This window comes from Canis aureus, chromosome 35 (genome assembly GCF_053574225.1).
Source record: "Canis aureus isolate CA01 chromosome 35, VMU_Caureus_v.1.0, whole genome shotgun sequence".
NCBI lineage: Eukaryota > Metazoa > Chordata > Mammalia > Carnivora > Canidae > Canis > Canis aureus.
In genome coordinates this window covers 23,600,161-23,616,898 of record NC_135645.1, presented here as the reverse complement: position 1 = coordinate 23,616,898, position 16,738 = coordinate 23,600,161, and the positions used below count along the sequence as shown (strand labels likewise).

At 36.4% G+C, this 16,738-nt stretch overlaps 1 protein-coding gene across 2 annotated transcripts in view; it reads right to left on the bottom strand.

Moving 5' to 3' along the window:
* The window catches only part of IMPG2 (interphotoreceptor matrix proteoglycan 2), an 82,054-nt gene extending 65,649 nt beyond the window's left edge, over positions 1-16,405 (bottom strand). The window contains exons 1-3 of one of the 2 annotated variants that reach the window (XM_077883693.1): positions 15,252-16,405; positions 14,536-14,787; positions 2,828-2,994 (exon numbers count right to left, since the gene is read on the bottom strand). In XM_077883693.1, the coding sequence (XP_077739819.1) occupies positions 2,828-2,994; positions 14,536-14,787; positions 15,252-15,336 (504 nt within the window). In that variant the 5' untranslated portion in view covers positions 15,337-16,405. Of the gene's footprint in view, positions 1-2,827; positions 2,995-14,535; positions 15,123-15,251 lie in introns of those variants that run through there. The other variant, XM_077883692.1, reaches the window with a different exon arrangement.
* Positions 16,406-16,738: the final 333 nt, after the last annotated feature.

Sequence of the window (16,738 nt, the reverse complement as noted above, 5' to 3'; positions counted from 1 at the left end):
TGCCTTCTTGTTTTAGTGGATGACTAAGAAATGGGGAGGTTTCCTGGGCCATTCTGTCAACTTCTCCCACTCCCATCCAACTTATCACTGAGTCCTGCTAATCTTTTTTCCTATTTGTATCCCTCATGCTTCCTTATTTCATGTCTAGTTAGGACCCTCATTTCCTCAGGCATGGAGTAGTAACTAGTCTCCCTAATCCCTCTAATCTACCCCATGGTATATATTAATCATAATGGCCTTTTTAAAATTCAAAACCAGGGTGGCTCAGGGGTTGAGCATCTGCCTTTGGCTCAAGTTGTGATCCTGGGGTCCTGAGATCAAGTCTTGCATCAGGCTCCCCAGAGGGAGCCTGCTACTCCCTCTGCCTAGGTCTTTTTCTCTGTATCTCTCATGAATAAATAAATAGAATTAAAAATAAAATTAAAAATAAAAATAAATTCAAAAAAATTCAAAAGTGTCCAATCAGCCCCTGTGACTCACCTACTTATAACCCCTCAATGGTTTCCTATCATCCTCAGAGATAGGATGATCTCCTGTCACTTCTAGTCTTCCAGTCTGATCTCATCACTTCTAGTCTACCCTCCTGGTGTACTGGCCCAAGTCATTTCCTTTTTTTTTTTTTTTTTTTAATTTCTATTTATTTATGATAGTCACACAGAGAGAGAGAGAGAGAGAGAGAGAGAGAGAGGCAGAGACACAGGCAGAGGGAGAAATAGGCTCCATGCACCGGGATCCCAATGTGGGACTCGATCCCGGATCTCCAGGATCGCGCCCTGGGCCAAAGGCAGGCACCAAACCTCTGCGCCACCCAGGGATCCCCCCAAGTCATTTCCTACAAACATTTGGTTTATGCTGTCCCCTCTGCCTGGACTATTTATCCCAAACTTCTCCTTGTTCAGCAAACTTGTTATTGGAGACTCAATCCAGGTGACATATCACTTCCTTTGTCTGCATGTTGTACTAAATAGTCATTGAAAGTATATTTCCAGGGCAGCCCTGGTGGCTCAGCGGTTTAGCGCTGCACCTTCAGCCCAGGTTGTGATCCTGAAGACTTGGGATTGAGTACCACGTCGGGCTCCCTGCATGGAGCCTGCTTCTCCCTCTGCCTCTCTCTCTGTCTCTCATAAATAAATAAATAAAATCTTTAAAAAAAAGTATATTTCCAATGCCTTCTGATCCTACCTTGCTAAAAGTTCCACTTGTAAAAAATACCTTCCAATGTAACATTATAAGAAGCTGAGAAGCTGTTGTTATGGTAATACTAACTCTGTATCATATGTATTTGGTGCTCTATCAGCTGATTCTATATTATGGACACAATTGAGATGGATAACACGGATATAAATAAAAGAGAGTGTGTGTATGTGCGTGTAAATATGTGTATGTGTTTTTTTTTTCGCTGAATAGGTATTCCATATTAGCAAATTAAGCAATATTCCATATTACCAAATTTAGCAGTTTGCAAAAGTGGTAATAACTGAGAAGGTAGGCCCAATGGTAAAGGGGGAAAAACATAATTTATTTTATTTTTTTTAATTTATTTTATTTTATTTATTTATGATAGACACACAGTGAGAGAGAGAGAGAGGCAGAGACATAGGCAGAGGGAGAAGCAGGCTCCATGCACCGGGAGCCTGACGTGGGATTCGATCCCGGGTCTCCAGGATCGCGCCCTGGGCCAAAGGCAGGCGCTAAACTGCTGCGCCACTCAGGGATCCCCATAATTTTTTTTTAAAACGAGAAGTGGGTTTGAATTTAAGCTCCAGCCCATCTGGGTTTGTAATCTAGAATAAGGAATAATTCTGATGCTTATCTCTAAGTTGGGGATATTAGTACCTCCTTGTAGGATTGTTGTTTATTAAATATAATGTTTTTAATGGGTTTAATATATGGCCTGGTACACTGTATACACTAAATAACTGGTAACTATTCTCATAATTATGAATATTGAAGAGTTAAAAACATGACAGAAGACTCAAATAGATAAATAAAAATCTTTTTAAAAATGTGATGGAAAAACAATGCAACACTGCAGCTTAAAAATTTGAGTACCATGGGGGATCCCTGGGTGGCTCAATGGTTTAGCGCCTGCCTTCGGCCCAGGGCATGATCCTGGAGTCCCAGGATCGAGTCCCACATCGGGCTCCCTGCATGGAGCCTGCCTCTCCCTCTGCCTGTATCTCTTCCTCTCTCTCTCTCTCTCTCTCTCTCTCTGTCTCTTTGTATCTCATGAATAAATAAATAAAATATTTTTAAATTTTTTTTAAAAATTTGAGTACCGTGATTAAAAGTTGAGTGCATTTTAAAACACACAAAAACCTGCATATCTTCAAAATGTTTATAACCCTACAAAATTTGTCTGGGGTCCACCCATATTTATCAGATCATATTTCTTTCCCTAGTTTGCCTCCAGTTAATGAGATCATCCCAGGGTAGGACCAAATATTGGAAGAAATTAATAGCATGCTTTTACTAGAAATAAAATTTTTAAAGTAGAAAGAATTGGATGATGTATTGTATTACTTTCAGATACACTAATCTAATTTTATTAGACTCATAATAAAAGCTCAGAGTTATTCAGTCAATAATTCTTCAGTCTAAGGTATATATTTAAAAAAACAGTATTTAAGATAATATTTGTAAAGTTTCTAAATTGTGGCAAATAGGAAAAAGACATCGCTATGCCCTACGGCAGCTCACTCAAAAAGCAGAATTACAACAAAAAGCAATGCAGGGATTTGCATCTGCTCTTTCTACCTTTAGGTTTTAACTGTGTATAGGTGCCTCTATAATAGTCGGGCAATTCTTCCCTTGTTAGCACCCTTACCTTCATAATTAAACTTCTATGTTCCACAGACTGACTAAAATTTGTGCCCATGTCAAATATAGTTGTAATTCCATCTTCACACAAATTCATCCAGTAACGATATTCCTCACGCCCAGGAAGCCGATCCCAAAATGTCCTGAAGGCTTCCCAGACAGCTTCCTGACACACTGGAAAACAGAGAAGTATTTTATGGAAAGTTAATGCACTTTGAGGTTCTCACAATGATCACGAATTTGTTTATTTAAATTCTCAAGACACTCTTGCCCATAGTGTCCTTTCTGGAGGAACATGGGAATGATTCTCAGTCAAAGCTCTTCTGTCAATCTATGTCCAGTTTAAACTTTTCAGATATAAAGAGAATTCATCCTCTCCACTCCTTTCCCTTACAGAGGGAACTGACTGACTTCCTAATAGGCAGGGTATTTTTCCCATCTCTTTAAAAAAAAAAAAATCCTGTCTATGCTATTTAAATGTGGAGCAGATGTTGAGAATACCTCAATAAGTGAAAGAATAAACAAACTGTGATACATTCATATGATGGAATATTATCCAGTGATAAAAAGAAATGAGGTTTCAAGCTATGAAAAGACACAGTGAAGACTTAAATGTATATTGCTAAGTAAAAGAAGCCAATCCGAAAATCATATCATATGATTCCAATGATATGACATTCTGGAAAAGGCAAAACTATGAAAATTATAAAAAGATCAATGGTTCCCAGGGATTAGGGGAAGGAAGATATGAAGAGATGGAGCACAACGGCTTTTTTAGGGCAAGGAAGCTACTCTGTAGGACACTGTAATCGTAGATACATGTCATTATACATTTCTCAAAACCCATTGAATAAACAACACAATGACTGAACTCCATATAAATTATGAGCTTCGGTTAAGAACGATGTGTCAATATTGGCTCATCAAATGTAACAAATGCAATACACTAACACAAAATGCTAATGAGAGGGGAAAATGTGTGCATGGAAGAGTGACAGTACAGGTAATTCTGGACTTTCTGCTCAATTTTTCTGAACCTGAAACTTCTCTAAAAATTAAAATCTATTAACTAAAAAAGAGAGAGAGAGAGAGAGAGAAGAGTAGAGAATAACTGGTGGTTGCCAGAGGGGTGAGGAGTGGGGGGATGAACAAAATGGGTGAAGGGGAGTGAGTGATATAGGGTTCCAGTTATGGGATGAATAAGTCATGGGAATAAAAGGAACAACACACAGAACACAGTCAATGGTACTGTAATAGCTTTGCATGGTAACAAATGGTACCTACTTTTGTGGTGAGCATAGCATAATGTAGAAATTTGTCAAATCACTACATTATACACCTGTATTAATATAACATTGGATGTCATTTACACTCAAAAGAAATTTTTTCTAAAGATAGGAGAACTAAACAAACAAACAAACAAAAAAACCCTGATATTCAGGAGAAATGTACTGCTATATTAAAATAAAAACTAATTCAATCTATCTGCTAAGTTATTCAAAGGATCAAATCTGAAAGGATGCTAAACAGGCTATCTACATATTTTATGTAGTGTATTGCTATCCTGCAACCATTTCATTGGCTAAATACCAGACACTGTGGACAACAGATTAAGATGGGAGGGAAGGGAAGAGGAACAAAGTGCTGAGAGAGAAAGACAGATGCAAATGCATAGAGATCAAGACCATTATTTTTCATCTCAAGAAAACTGAATGCTTATCCAGTAGTATATGGAGGTAGATTCTCTGAACTCATAGAGTCAGAAGATCTAAATTCTTGCCCTATCCTTACCATAGACTAGCTTCATAACTACAGGTAACTTACCTAGCCATTCAATGTTTCAACGGATCATCTCTCTTATTTAACTGGATGAATCATTACAGCCTTATCTACCTACCTGTGAGAGTATTTTATAAACTGCTTAGTGCTACATGAATACCAATGTTATCATCAATAGATTCTGGTTGTCTCACAGTTGTTTGATGGAAGAAGATAGTCTAAGCCAAAAAACAAGTCTTAAGCTTTAACAGAGAGGAAAATACATGAATATTTAAAGTTTCTCCACCAATTGACTTAAGGGTCAAAATGAACCTTTGGCTGCAAACTCAATTTTCTCTTCCAGTGAACTAACTGCATCTTTATAATTGCTCTTCAGAACTTGTGACACTACAGCAAAACAGAAGAATTCAGCCATGGTTGACTGAGGCAGAGCTAACCACCTGTAGACTGAGAATTCTTCCTTTCTTTTTGAAGCTTCCACATGAAAATTTAGTGCCCTCCAAAAGACAATGCAAAGGTGAAAGTCTGAAGTTGGTAAAAACAAACAAAAAATGAATGTCTACAAGGTCTAGTTATGAAAAAGGGGATTCAAAGAAGTTATAAAAGATACAAGACTGAATAACTATATATCTTAAAAAGAAAGAAAAAATAAATCTCAGTAACTTATTTATAATATACACAAAAATAATTTGAAATATTAAAGCTAATATTATGAAGGTCCTAAAAGAAAACACAGAAGAATATCTATATAACTTGAGGACAGGCAAAAATTTCATAAACAGGACACAGAAAACAACAACTATAAAAGTAAAAGACAGAAATTAGAATTTATCAAAAGTAACAACAATTCATCAGAGACACTATTTAAAAAAATGGATAGACAAGCCATACGTCTGGCAGAAAATATTCAAAAAATATATCTGACACAGAACTGGTATTTAGGATATTTAAAGAATTTCTACAACTCCCTAATAAAAAGGCAAACAATCCAATTTTTAAAACATGTAAAAGACTGGACCAAACACTTTACAAAGGAAGAGCTACAAATAGATCACATGTATGTGAAAAAAGTGCTATTATTCATCTTCAGAGAAATGCAAATTAAAGCATCCACACATGAATCATTAACCTTGTTAAGATGGTAATATCTCCAAATTGATCTTACAGATCCAATGTAATCCAATCTGAACACTGGTTGACTTCCTTACAGAAATTGACAAGCTAATTCTAAAATTCATATGGAATTACAGCGAACCTAGAATAACCAAAAAGAACAAATCGATAAACTGGACTTTTATCAAAATCAAAAACTTTAATGCATGGAATACACCATCAAGAGAGTGAAAAGACAACTCACAAAATGAGAAAAAAAATGCCTTCAAGTAATTTAACTGATAAAAAACTTGTATCTAGAATATATAAAGAACTGTTACAACTCAATAATAATTTTTTGAAACCTGAAAAATAAGCAAGGATCCAGAGACATTTTTCAAAAGAAGACATTCAAATGACCAAAAAAGCAAATAAAAAGATGTTCAATGTTACTAATCATTAAAGAAATGCAAATCAAAACAGGGTATAACACTTCACATCTACTAGGATGGTTGTGTGTCTTTTTTTTTTTTTTTTAAAGGAAAATCATAGTGCTAGCAAAGACATAGAGAAATCAGAATCTCACACACCACTATTGGGAACGTAAGATGATACAGCTACTTTAGAAAGTAGTATCTGGTAGTTCCTTATATGGTTAAACATAGAGTTACCATATAACACAGAAATTCTACCCCTGGGAAAACACCCAAATAATTAACATCCCAAATGCCCAAAAACTGACAAATAGATAAACAAAATGTGGTTTATCCATACAAGAAAATATTATTATTTGGCCATAAAAAAATAAACTACTGATGCATGTTACAACATGAATGAATATTGAAGAGATTATGCAAAGTGAAAGAAGCCAGTCACAAAAGATCACATATTATATTATTTCATTTATTTGATATATCCTTAAATAGACAACTCTATAGAAATAAAAAGCAGATTCATGATTGCTTAGGCCTGGGGAGAGGCATAGGGGAAACAGAGGGATAAAAGGAGTGATGACTAAAGGGTGGGAGGTAATGAAATGTTCTTAAACTCACTGTGATAATGGTTTCATATCTCTGAGAATAAAATAGAAAACCACTGAATTCTAAACATCAAATGGAAAAATTGTATGGTATGTAAATTATATCTCAATAAAATGGTAAAAAATGTAATTCTGTCCAGAAAAGTAATACATCCTAAATTTATCCAATGGCTTTCCAGTTGGGAGGTATCTGACAATAACGTCTGATTAACTAATGTGGAATATAGAATTCAGCACACGTACATTTTAATAATGGAGGATATTTGGGGGTGGCGGGGGTAGTCTGGAGCCCTCATGCAGCTCGGAGAGGGGAAACCTAGATAGGACATTGCAGACAGTACAGAAGAGTGAAATCAGCACAGTCCCAGGGAAAGAGGTACTAAGAAGGGCAAAACTACACCAGAGACAATTGCCACCCGCTTCACTATGGCCTAGAAGTAGACAAGTTCTGAAGTCCCATCCTTGTCAAACAATTTTTATATAGCCTTTAGGGACTGTTGAAGATAACTTTCTATTTTTGAGAAGATAGGTGATCTACGAATGTCTCTCTTGTGGCAGAAAAAACCTGCCCTGTAAACTGCTGGAGGAAGGCAAAAGGTGATGACAATATTCTGAAGAAGGAAATGCCTGCATTTAAGCTGTCTTTAATCCTGTTACTAGGAGGCAGGCTGTGCATATTATTCAGTACACAGAAATCCAGTACAAAGTCTTTTTTTAGGGTAATATTTTCCTCTCAAAGTTGTGGTGCCCAAAGCATACAGATCAATTTGGTGCAATAAGGCAAGAAATAAAAGGCATATAAATTGGAAGATGAGAAGTAAAATTATCTCAATTTGCAAATAAAATAATCATCTAGGTAGAAAACCCTAAGAAATACACAAAAAAAGCTGCTAGAACTAATAAGTGAATTTAGCAAGTTATAGAATACAAGGTCAATATATAAAAAAACATTTTTATGCCTATATACTAGCAAGGAACAATCAGAAATTAAAATAACATTAACAATGGCATGAAAAAAAAAGTAGAAAAGATAAATCTGATAAAAAAAAAAAAAAAAGATGTGTAAGACCTATACATCAAAAATCACAAAATGGCAGGACACCTGGGTGGCTCAGTGGTTGAGCATCTGCCTTCGGCTCAGGGCGTGATCCCGGGGTCCAAAGACAGAGTCCCACATCAGGCTCCCTACATGGAGCCTGCTTCTCTCTCTGCCTGTGTCTCTGCCTCTCTCTCTGTGTCTCTCATGAATATATAAAATCTTTAAAAAAATTACAAAACTCTGCCAAGAGAAATTGAAGAAGACCTAAATAGAGGGATATATCATGTTCATAGATCAGAAGACTCAATATTATTAAGATGATAATTCTTCCCAAATTAAGCAACAGATTCAACACAATTCAAATCAAAATTCCAGCATCCCTTTTTGTGTAAGTTGGCAAGATGATACTAAAATTTATATGAGATACAAAGGACCTAGCATAACCAAGCAAATCTGAAAAAAGAACAAAGCTGAAGAACTTTCCCTATTAAAAGACTTATTGTAACCAAGACAGTATAGTATTGGCATAAAAATACACAAATAGATCAGTGGAAGAAAATGAAGAGTGAAGAAATAGACCCACCATAAACAGAAGACTGATTTCCGACAAAGGTGCAAAAGAAAGAAAGGATAATCTTTATTTTTAACATTTATTTGGGATGCCTGAGTGGCTCAGCGGTTGAGCATCTGTGTTCAGCTCAGGGCATGATCCCAGGGGCCTGGGATTGGGTCCTGCATCAGGCTCCCCCCAGGGAGCCTGCTTCTCCCTCATCCTCTCTCTGTATCTCTCTGTGTTTCTCTCGTGAATAAATAAATAAAATCTTTCTTTAAAAAAAGATTTTAAGGGCAGCCCAGAGGGGCTCAGCAGTTTAGCACCTGCCTTTGGCCTAGGGCATAATCCTGGAGACCCAGGATCCAGTCCCACATCAGGTTCCCTGCATGGAGCCTGCTTCTCCCTCTGCCTGTGTCTCTGTCTCTGTCTCTCTCTGTGTGTGTCTCTCATGAATAAATAAAACTTAAAAAAAAATTTTTTTTTTAAGTTTTTCTTGGGATCCCTGGGTGGCGCAGTGGTTTGGCACCTGCCTTTGGCCAAGGGCGCGATCCTGGCGACCCGGGATCAAATCCCACATCGGGCTCCCGGTCCATGGAGCCTGCTTCTCCCTCTGCCTGTGTCTCTGCCTCTCTCTCTCTCTCTCTCTCTCTGTGACTATCATAAAAAAAAAAAAAAAAAAAAAAAAAGTTTTTCTTTATTTATTTAGTGACCACAAGAGCAGGGGGATGAGCAGAGGGAGAGGGGGAGAGAAAATGTCAACCAAATTCCATGCCCCATACAGAGCCAGAGTGGGGCTCAATCCCACCACCCTGGGATCATAACCAGCCAAAATCAAGAGTCAGACACCTAACCAATTGAGCCACCCAGGTGCCCCAAAGATAATCTTTTTAATAAGTGGTGCTAAAACAATTGGCTAAGCATATGCAAAAATTTAACTTTGATCCATATACAACATATACAAAAATTCACTCAAAATAGATCATAGACCTAAATGCAAAACCTAAAAATTACACAATTTCTACAGGAAAAGAATGAAGAAAATACTTGTCACTATGGGTTAGGCAAGATATAACACCAAAGGCAAGCATGGTCCAAAAAAAAAAAGGATAAGCTGGACTTCATCATAATTTAAAATTTTTGTTCCTCAAAAGACATTAAGAAAATAAGCCATACATGAGGTGAAAGTATATGTAAACATGTATCTGACCAAAAAACTTGTATTTAGAATACATTAAGAACTCTTACAGCTCTATAAGACAAACAATCCAATTATTTTTTTAATGAGCAAAATATTTGAATAAACTCTTAACCAAAAAGATACACAAATGGTGAATGAGCACATAAAAAAAGGTGTTCAAAATCATTAGCCATTAAGAAAATGCATATTAAAACCACAATAGGGATCCCTGGCTGGCGCAGCGGTTTCGCGCCTGCCTTTGGCCCAGGGCGCGATCCTGGAGACCCGGGATCGAATTCCACGTCGGGCTCCCGGTGCATGGAGCCTGCTTCTCCCTCTGCCTGTGTCTCTGCCTCTCTCTCTCTCTCTCTCTCTCTGTGTGTGACTATCATAAATAAATAAAAATTAAAAAAAACACAATAAGATACCACTTTGTATTCACTAGAATGGTTACAGTTTTAAAAGACTGACTATACCAAGCATTGCAAAAATGCTTGAAAAACTAGAATTTTAATATACTGCGCATGGTACAGCGACAGTGGAAAACACACTGAAGTTTAGCAACTTCACAAAAAGTCACATATATACCGATCATGAGGCCCAGCCATTCTACTCTTTTATTAACCAATAGAAAGCATATGTCCACACAAAAACTTAAACACAAATGTTCATAACAGCTTTCTTTATAATCACCAGTAACTGAAAACAACCCAAATATCCCGAAAGGTGATATACCCTAAAATAGAAGACTACTCAACAATAAAAGCTAACAAACCACTGATTCACAAAAAATCATAGATGAGTCTCAAAATAATTACACTAAGCAAAAGAAGCCAGATAAAAAAGTGTATGTATGTGATTACATTTATATATAAAAGTGTAGAAAATGCAAACAATCTATAGTGATTGATAAAAATCAGATTAGGGGTTGCCTTAGTACTAGGATAAAGAAAAGTGTTCTGAGGGAGGGAGAGATTACAAAGGTAAAAGAAAATATTTGGAGGTGACTGATAAATTCATTGACTGCATGATAATTTCAAGGGTAAATACATTTGTCAAAACTAATCATATAGTATAATTTAAGTATACAGCTTATAATCCATCAAAGTATACCTTCATAAAGCGATATTTTAAAAGTCCAACTACAAATGTAATTTTTTAAGTGGGAGGATACTACTAACTGTGTACAATTCCAAGAACCCTAAATATCTGTTTAATTTTACAAATCATTAGGTTCAAATGCAATTGGTTCCTGCTTAAATGAAGACATTTTTCAAATTTGTTACACCAACTATGAACTGAAGCCAAATCCCCTATAGGAAAAATTGGGCATACCATTATTTGAATTAGCTTGGTAGGAAGAGCTAAGATCCTTGGTTGGACATTGAATGTAGCTCTCCCTCCAATTTTCAAACATTTGGTTCTAACGGCATTATCCAATTATTTCTACAAAATCTCTTCAAGGGGCACCTGGGTGGCTGAGTGGTTGAGTGTTTGCCTTCGGCTCAAGGCATGATCCCAGGATCAAGTCCCACATTGGGCCCCCCACAGGCAGTCTGTCTAGGTCTATGTCTCTGCTCCTCTTTCCATGTCTCTCATGAATAAATAAATAAGAGTATCTCTTCAAAACCTATGCTGAAATAATTTTTAATTTTCAAAAACATATTTATTCTTTATAAATGACAGCAACAGATCTATCGACAGCGCTACCACTTTGATGTGCTTGCGCCAACACTATTAGCTCTGTGAGGTACCTTTCCAATAATCCCATTCAAAGCATCGTATTTTAAAATCAATTATTCTAGGGATGCTTTTCTTTTTGTTGGTCTCTTTTTCCATAGTATCTCTTGAATTTGAATTTATAAATATAATAGCAAAGAAATTAAAAGACCCACATTTTTTTTTGCTGATCTGTTCCTCTTTTTTATTTTATTTAATTAATGTATAGCATATTATTAGTTTCAGAGGTTGAGTACAGTGAATCATCAGCTGCATATAACACCCAGTGCTCATTACATCACCCAGTTACCCCATCCTCCCATACCTCCTCTCCAGCAACCCTGTTTATTTCCTATAGGTATTAGTCTCTTATGGTTTGTCTTCCTCTCTGATTTCATCTCATTTTATTTTTCCCCTCCTTTTCCCTATGATTCTGTTTTGTTTCTTTAATTCCACATATGAGTGAGATCATATGATAATTCTTTCTCTGATTGACTTATTTCACTTACAATAATTCCTTCCAGGGCCATCCACATCTTTGCAAATGTCATGATTTCATTTCTTTGTTGGCTGAGTAATATACCATTGTGTATATATATACATATACACCACCATCTTCTTTATCCATTCATCTGTCGATAGACATCAGGGCTCTTTCCACAGTCTGGCTATTATGAACATTGCTACTATAAACATTGGAGTGCAGATGCCCCTTTAGATCACTATATTGTATCCTCTGGGTAAATACCTAGAAGCGCAATTGCTGGGTCATGGGGTAGACCTATTTTTAACTTTTTGAGGAACCTCCATACTGTTTTCCAGAGTGACTGTACCAGCTTGCATTCCCACCAGCAGTGTAAGAGGGTTCCCCTTTCTCTGCATCCTGGCCAACATTCTTTTTTTTTTTTTTTTTTACTTGATATAACCATATTTCTTAAATGGTTATTTCCTCTTCACTATTTAACCAGCACCTATGTAGATACTCTGATCTATTTATTTTTAACTTCCAGATAATAGAAATCATATTTTGTTAAGTTATAAACTGTCATTCTCATTTATCTTCAGTCCTTTATTCTTTTCCCACTCTCTTGAGAATTTGCCACTTCTGGTACACACCCCATACACAAAAGGAACAATCAATGGAATTCCATTAAAAAAATAAAAACGCTTATTGCTTAATAATGTTTGATAGTCCCAAAATACAAGCAAGAGATTTAAATACCCTCTTTTAAAAAGATACTAATACAGGACTACTTTAATAAGCAAAACAAATATATAAATATATATAATATCTGGTGTTTATTTTCTTAAAAACACTTGCTTAGACAGTATTATGCTAAGGGAAATAAATCAATCAGACAAGGACAAATATGACTTCACTCATGTGAAGAAGAAACAAAACAAATGAGGATAGGTTAAAAAAGAGAGGCCAACCAAGCAGCAGACTCTTAATAGAACAAACTGAGGGTTGCTAGAGGGGAAATGCTGGGGGATGAGTTAAATAGTGATGGGGATTAAGGAGGGCATTTGCTCTGATGAGCATCAGGTGCTGTATATAAGTGCTGAATCTCTTAAATTGTACTTGAAAGTAATATTGTACTGTATGTTGACTAACTGGAATTTAAATAAACACTTAAAAAAAGTTTGCTTTGAAAAAACAAAAACACTTTCTTTGGTGAGGGAAGGGGAGATGAAGGACAAGTTGAAGGAAAGTAAAAAAGGAGAAGATAAAAGTAGCAGCTTAGATCAAATATCCATATAGTCCAGGGCACGGCAAATAAGTGCCCAATAAACATTTGTGGAATAACTACATAAATGAGCAAGCCTGGTTTCACTACCTTCTAATCATCTACCTTCACTTTAGTTTACTAGTAATACATCCATCTTATGGCTTTTTATTGTCTCTTCAGCAGCAAAAAGTGAAATTTGAGAATCCTTGGAATCCATTATGGTCAATTAAGCAATTTTGGTTAGTAAACTTAAAACAGAAAATGAATTCACACAATAAAAAGGGATTTGATCAAGGATAATACTGTTTATTTTTTTTATTTTTTTTTAATTTTTATTTATTTATGATAGTCACACAGAGAGAGAGAGAGAGAGGCAGAGACATAGGCAGAGGGAGAAGCAGGCTCCATGCACCGGGAGCCCGACGTGGGATTCGATCCCAGGTCTCCAGGATCGCGCCCTGGGCCAAAGGCAGGCGCCAAACCGCTGGGCCACCCAGGGACCCCGATAATACTGTTTAATTAACAATAAAATCTTGGGGGCACTTGGGTGGCACAATGGGTTAAGCCTCAGGTCGTGATCTCAGGGTCACGAGATAGAGCCCTGCATCAACTCACGTGGAGTCAGCTTTGGACTTTCTCTCCCTCTCCCTCTGCTCATCCTTCCCCCATTCCTACACTGACCCCCATGAACACACGCACTCTCTCTCTTGCTTGCTCTCTAAAATAAATAAAAGCCTTAAAAAAAATAAAATCATTAGTTCTGTTGCTTTAGGATCCATTGTGAGAAGTGCCATCATTTTAGACATAATAAGGTTTATGTGTACCAACCAGAGAGTAACTAGCATGAATCTGCAGGATGTCTGAACTATAAAATATAGAAAGGTATTAAGTAGAACATATGGTATGACGAGCACTGGGTGTTATACGCAACTGATAAATTGTTAAATAATACATCTGAGAATACCGATGTCCTGTATGTTGGTTAATTGGATTTAAATTAAAAAAAAAGAAAGAAAAATTTTTTAAATGTATTGTATTTTCATGTATCTAAAGTAACTTATTACCTAAGTAACTATACCATGGAAAATATATTTTGTGGGTATATTTAGATAAACTACTTTTTTTTTTTAATTTATGATAGTCACACCCACAGAGAGAGAGAAAGAGAGAGGCAGAGACATAGGCAGAGGGAGAAGCAGGCTCCATGCACCGGGAGCCCGACGTGGGATTCGATCCCGGGTCTCCAGGATCGTGCCCTGGGCCAAAGGCAGGCGCCAAACCGCTGCGCCACCCAGGGATCCCCTAGATAAACTACTTAATGAAGAAGTAAACATAATTAAATTTTCCAATAACATAAACTGATATTTTTGACATGCTTAAAAGATTTAAACCATTTCCACTCTTAAACTTTCCTCTGAAGCTATATAAATACTATACTTTTAGCAACGTCTTTTTCCATAGGTAATATAAAGATCATATTTGTCTCAGTGTCTAAATTATCACAAACTTTGAATTTTAACAAGATACAACAAACATATTAATGTTTAAATTTCATCACAAAGCCACAAGATTTAGATGCTTACTAACCTCGTACTTTGAAATATTTTACATGGTTTGCCACAGCCTCTGTAACACTTTCACCTGGACAGGTTTTCACACCATTAGGAAATAAAATAGACCGCCTTCTTCTAAGTAGCCACTGTTTCTCAGTTTCTCTGTGGTCCAGAGGTAGTTTCTTTTCAGTAGAAAGAGAAGTGTCCGTGGATTCTGAGTCAGTCAAAAGAAAAGAAACTGCACTGTTGGGTTCTTGGATATCTTCTAAAGACATGTAGGTTTGTGCTACAAAGTGAAAGCATAAACAAGTCTTCTGATAATGAAGATACAGTAGTAAAGGTAACAAAGAAAAATGGATTTTTGAGCCCCATTTCAGTTTTGAAGCCATTGCTCAGATTATAGACATGCATGCCTAAGGAGAGGAGGAATGAGCAATCTTTTCTCCATATAACACCTTCTTCTTTATTTCAAGATTCTTAGTTATTGAAAAAACTATACATCCAATTGCAACACAAAAAAATAAGAGGTAAGTTAAGTTTGAAGTAGAACTTACTAAAGAAGAAAACTAAAATTATTAGGAGAGATTTTAAAAGTTTAAATGAATACCAAAGACTAACAGAGTAGCATTTGATTCAACTTCTTATAAGTCATATCAAATAATATTATTCTTTTTTTTAAATAATGTTATTCTTAAAGGGAATGTACTATAAGTATACAGACAAATAAAAACAATATAGATTTTTAAATACCTGTTAATGATGTAAGGTTTCCTTCTATCACGACAAATATCAAAATACCCAGAGAAATCTTCCCAAAATGAGGAAACATAATCATTTGGGCCACAATCAAAGGAATGAGGAGAAGCCAAAATCCTTAACTTGAACAACCCAAAAGGCTTGAAACTTCCAGTAACAAATTATTATAGGAAAGGTCTAACATTTAAAAGTTTATGTTTGAGAACAGACAAGCATTCCCAAACCATTATAAATTAGCTTAAATAAAAATGGTGTCCTTTCAAAATACCTCTCACTTCTTTCCTGAAATCCAGCACAGCTATGAAAGCGGAAGAGATAAGCTAATTAGAACAGATGGGGAGAGACAATTTCTTTATTCTAATCTAGCCAGCTAAGCTCTTTACGAACGGGTTCTTTGCCTTTAACTGGCAGCCTGCTTAAAAACGTTTCACATATAATTCACTGAGTTTTACAATTTTTCTGAATCTATTAGTTGAAACTGGGTTCTTCTAGGGCCTGTGATTTGTTTTTGTTTCTGTTTTTAATTTATTTATTTTGAGAGAGCACGAGTTGGAGGGGAGCAGCAGAGGGAGAGAGAGTCTCAAGCCGACTCCACAATGAGCTCAGAGCCCAACCTGGGGCTCCATCTCAGGACCCTGAGATCACAATCTGGCCAAGACCAAGAGTCAGACACTTGACTGACTATGCCACTGATAAGCCCCAGGGCCTATGATTTAAAGCATAAGATCTGTAAGCCCAGACCGAATATACCCATCTACTTCAGAAATACAGAGCTAGGTATAAAACCAGTTCTAGCTAGTTTTCCTGGAGCTATTTCTTTTTGGCATAATTATTGTCTTGTAAATTTCTCTCCTTGATAAGAAATTTGAAAATCTTTGGTTTATAACCACTTAATGTCTTCTTCCTTATACATAAAATGCGATAGGAATAGTAAGGATAACTCATGATAGAGCTGTTGTGAGGACTAAATTAGTTAATACACAGAAAATGCTTAGACTAGTGCCTGGCACATACTAAGAGTACAATAAAAATGACACCCACATGATAACTTTGGAATCTTGCTTCATTAGCTATTAAACATGAGGCCTGGTATGTTTATGTACATGAAGAACTCTTAACCAAGAAAGGATATTTTACCACAATGGGACCAATAAAATTCTTTGTATTAGGACAGTTGTTTTTATCAAGTAAACCTAGTAGAATAGAATTAAAGTAGTCCAAGTCTCTGGGGAAGCTAGGATTTACTATTGAATAGCACTGAATTTATCTTTTTTTTTTTTTTAAAGATTTTATTTATTTATTCATGAGAGACAGAGAGAGAGAGAGGCAGGGACACAGGCAGAGGGAGAAGCAGGCTCCACGCAGGGAACCAGATGTGTGTGGGACTTGATCCTGGGACTCCAGGATCACGCCCTGAGCCAAAGGCAGGAACTCAACTGCTGAGCCACCCAGGCGTCCCTGTATTTATATCTTATGTCATG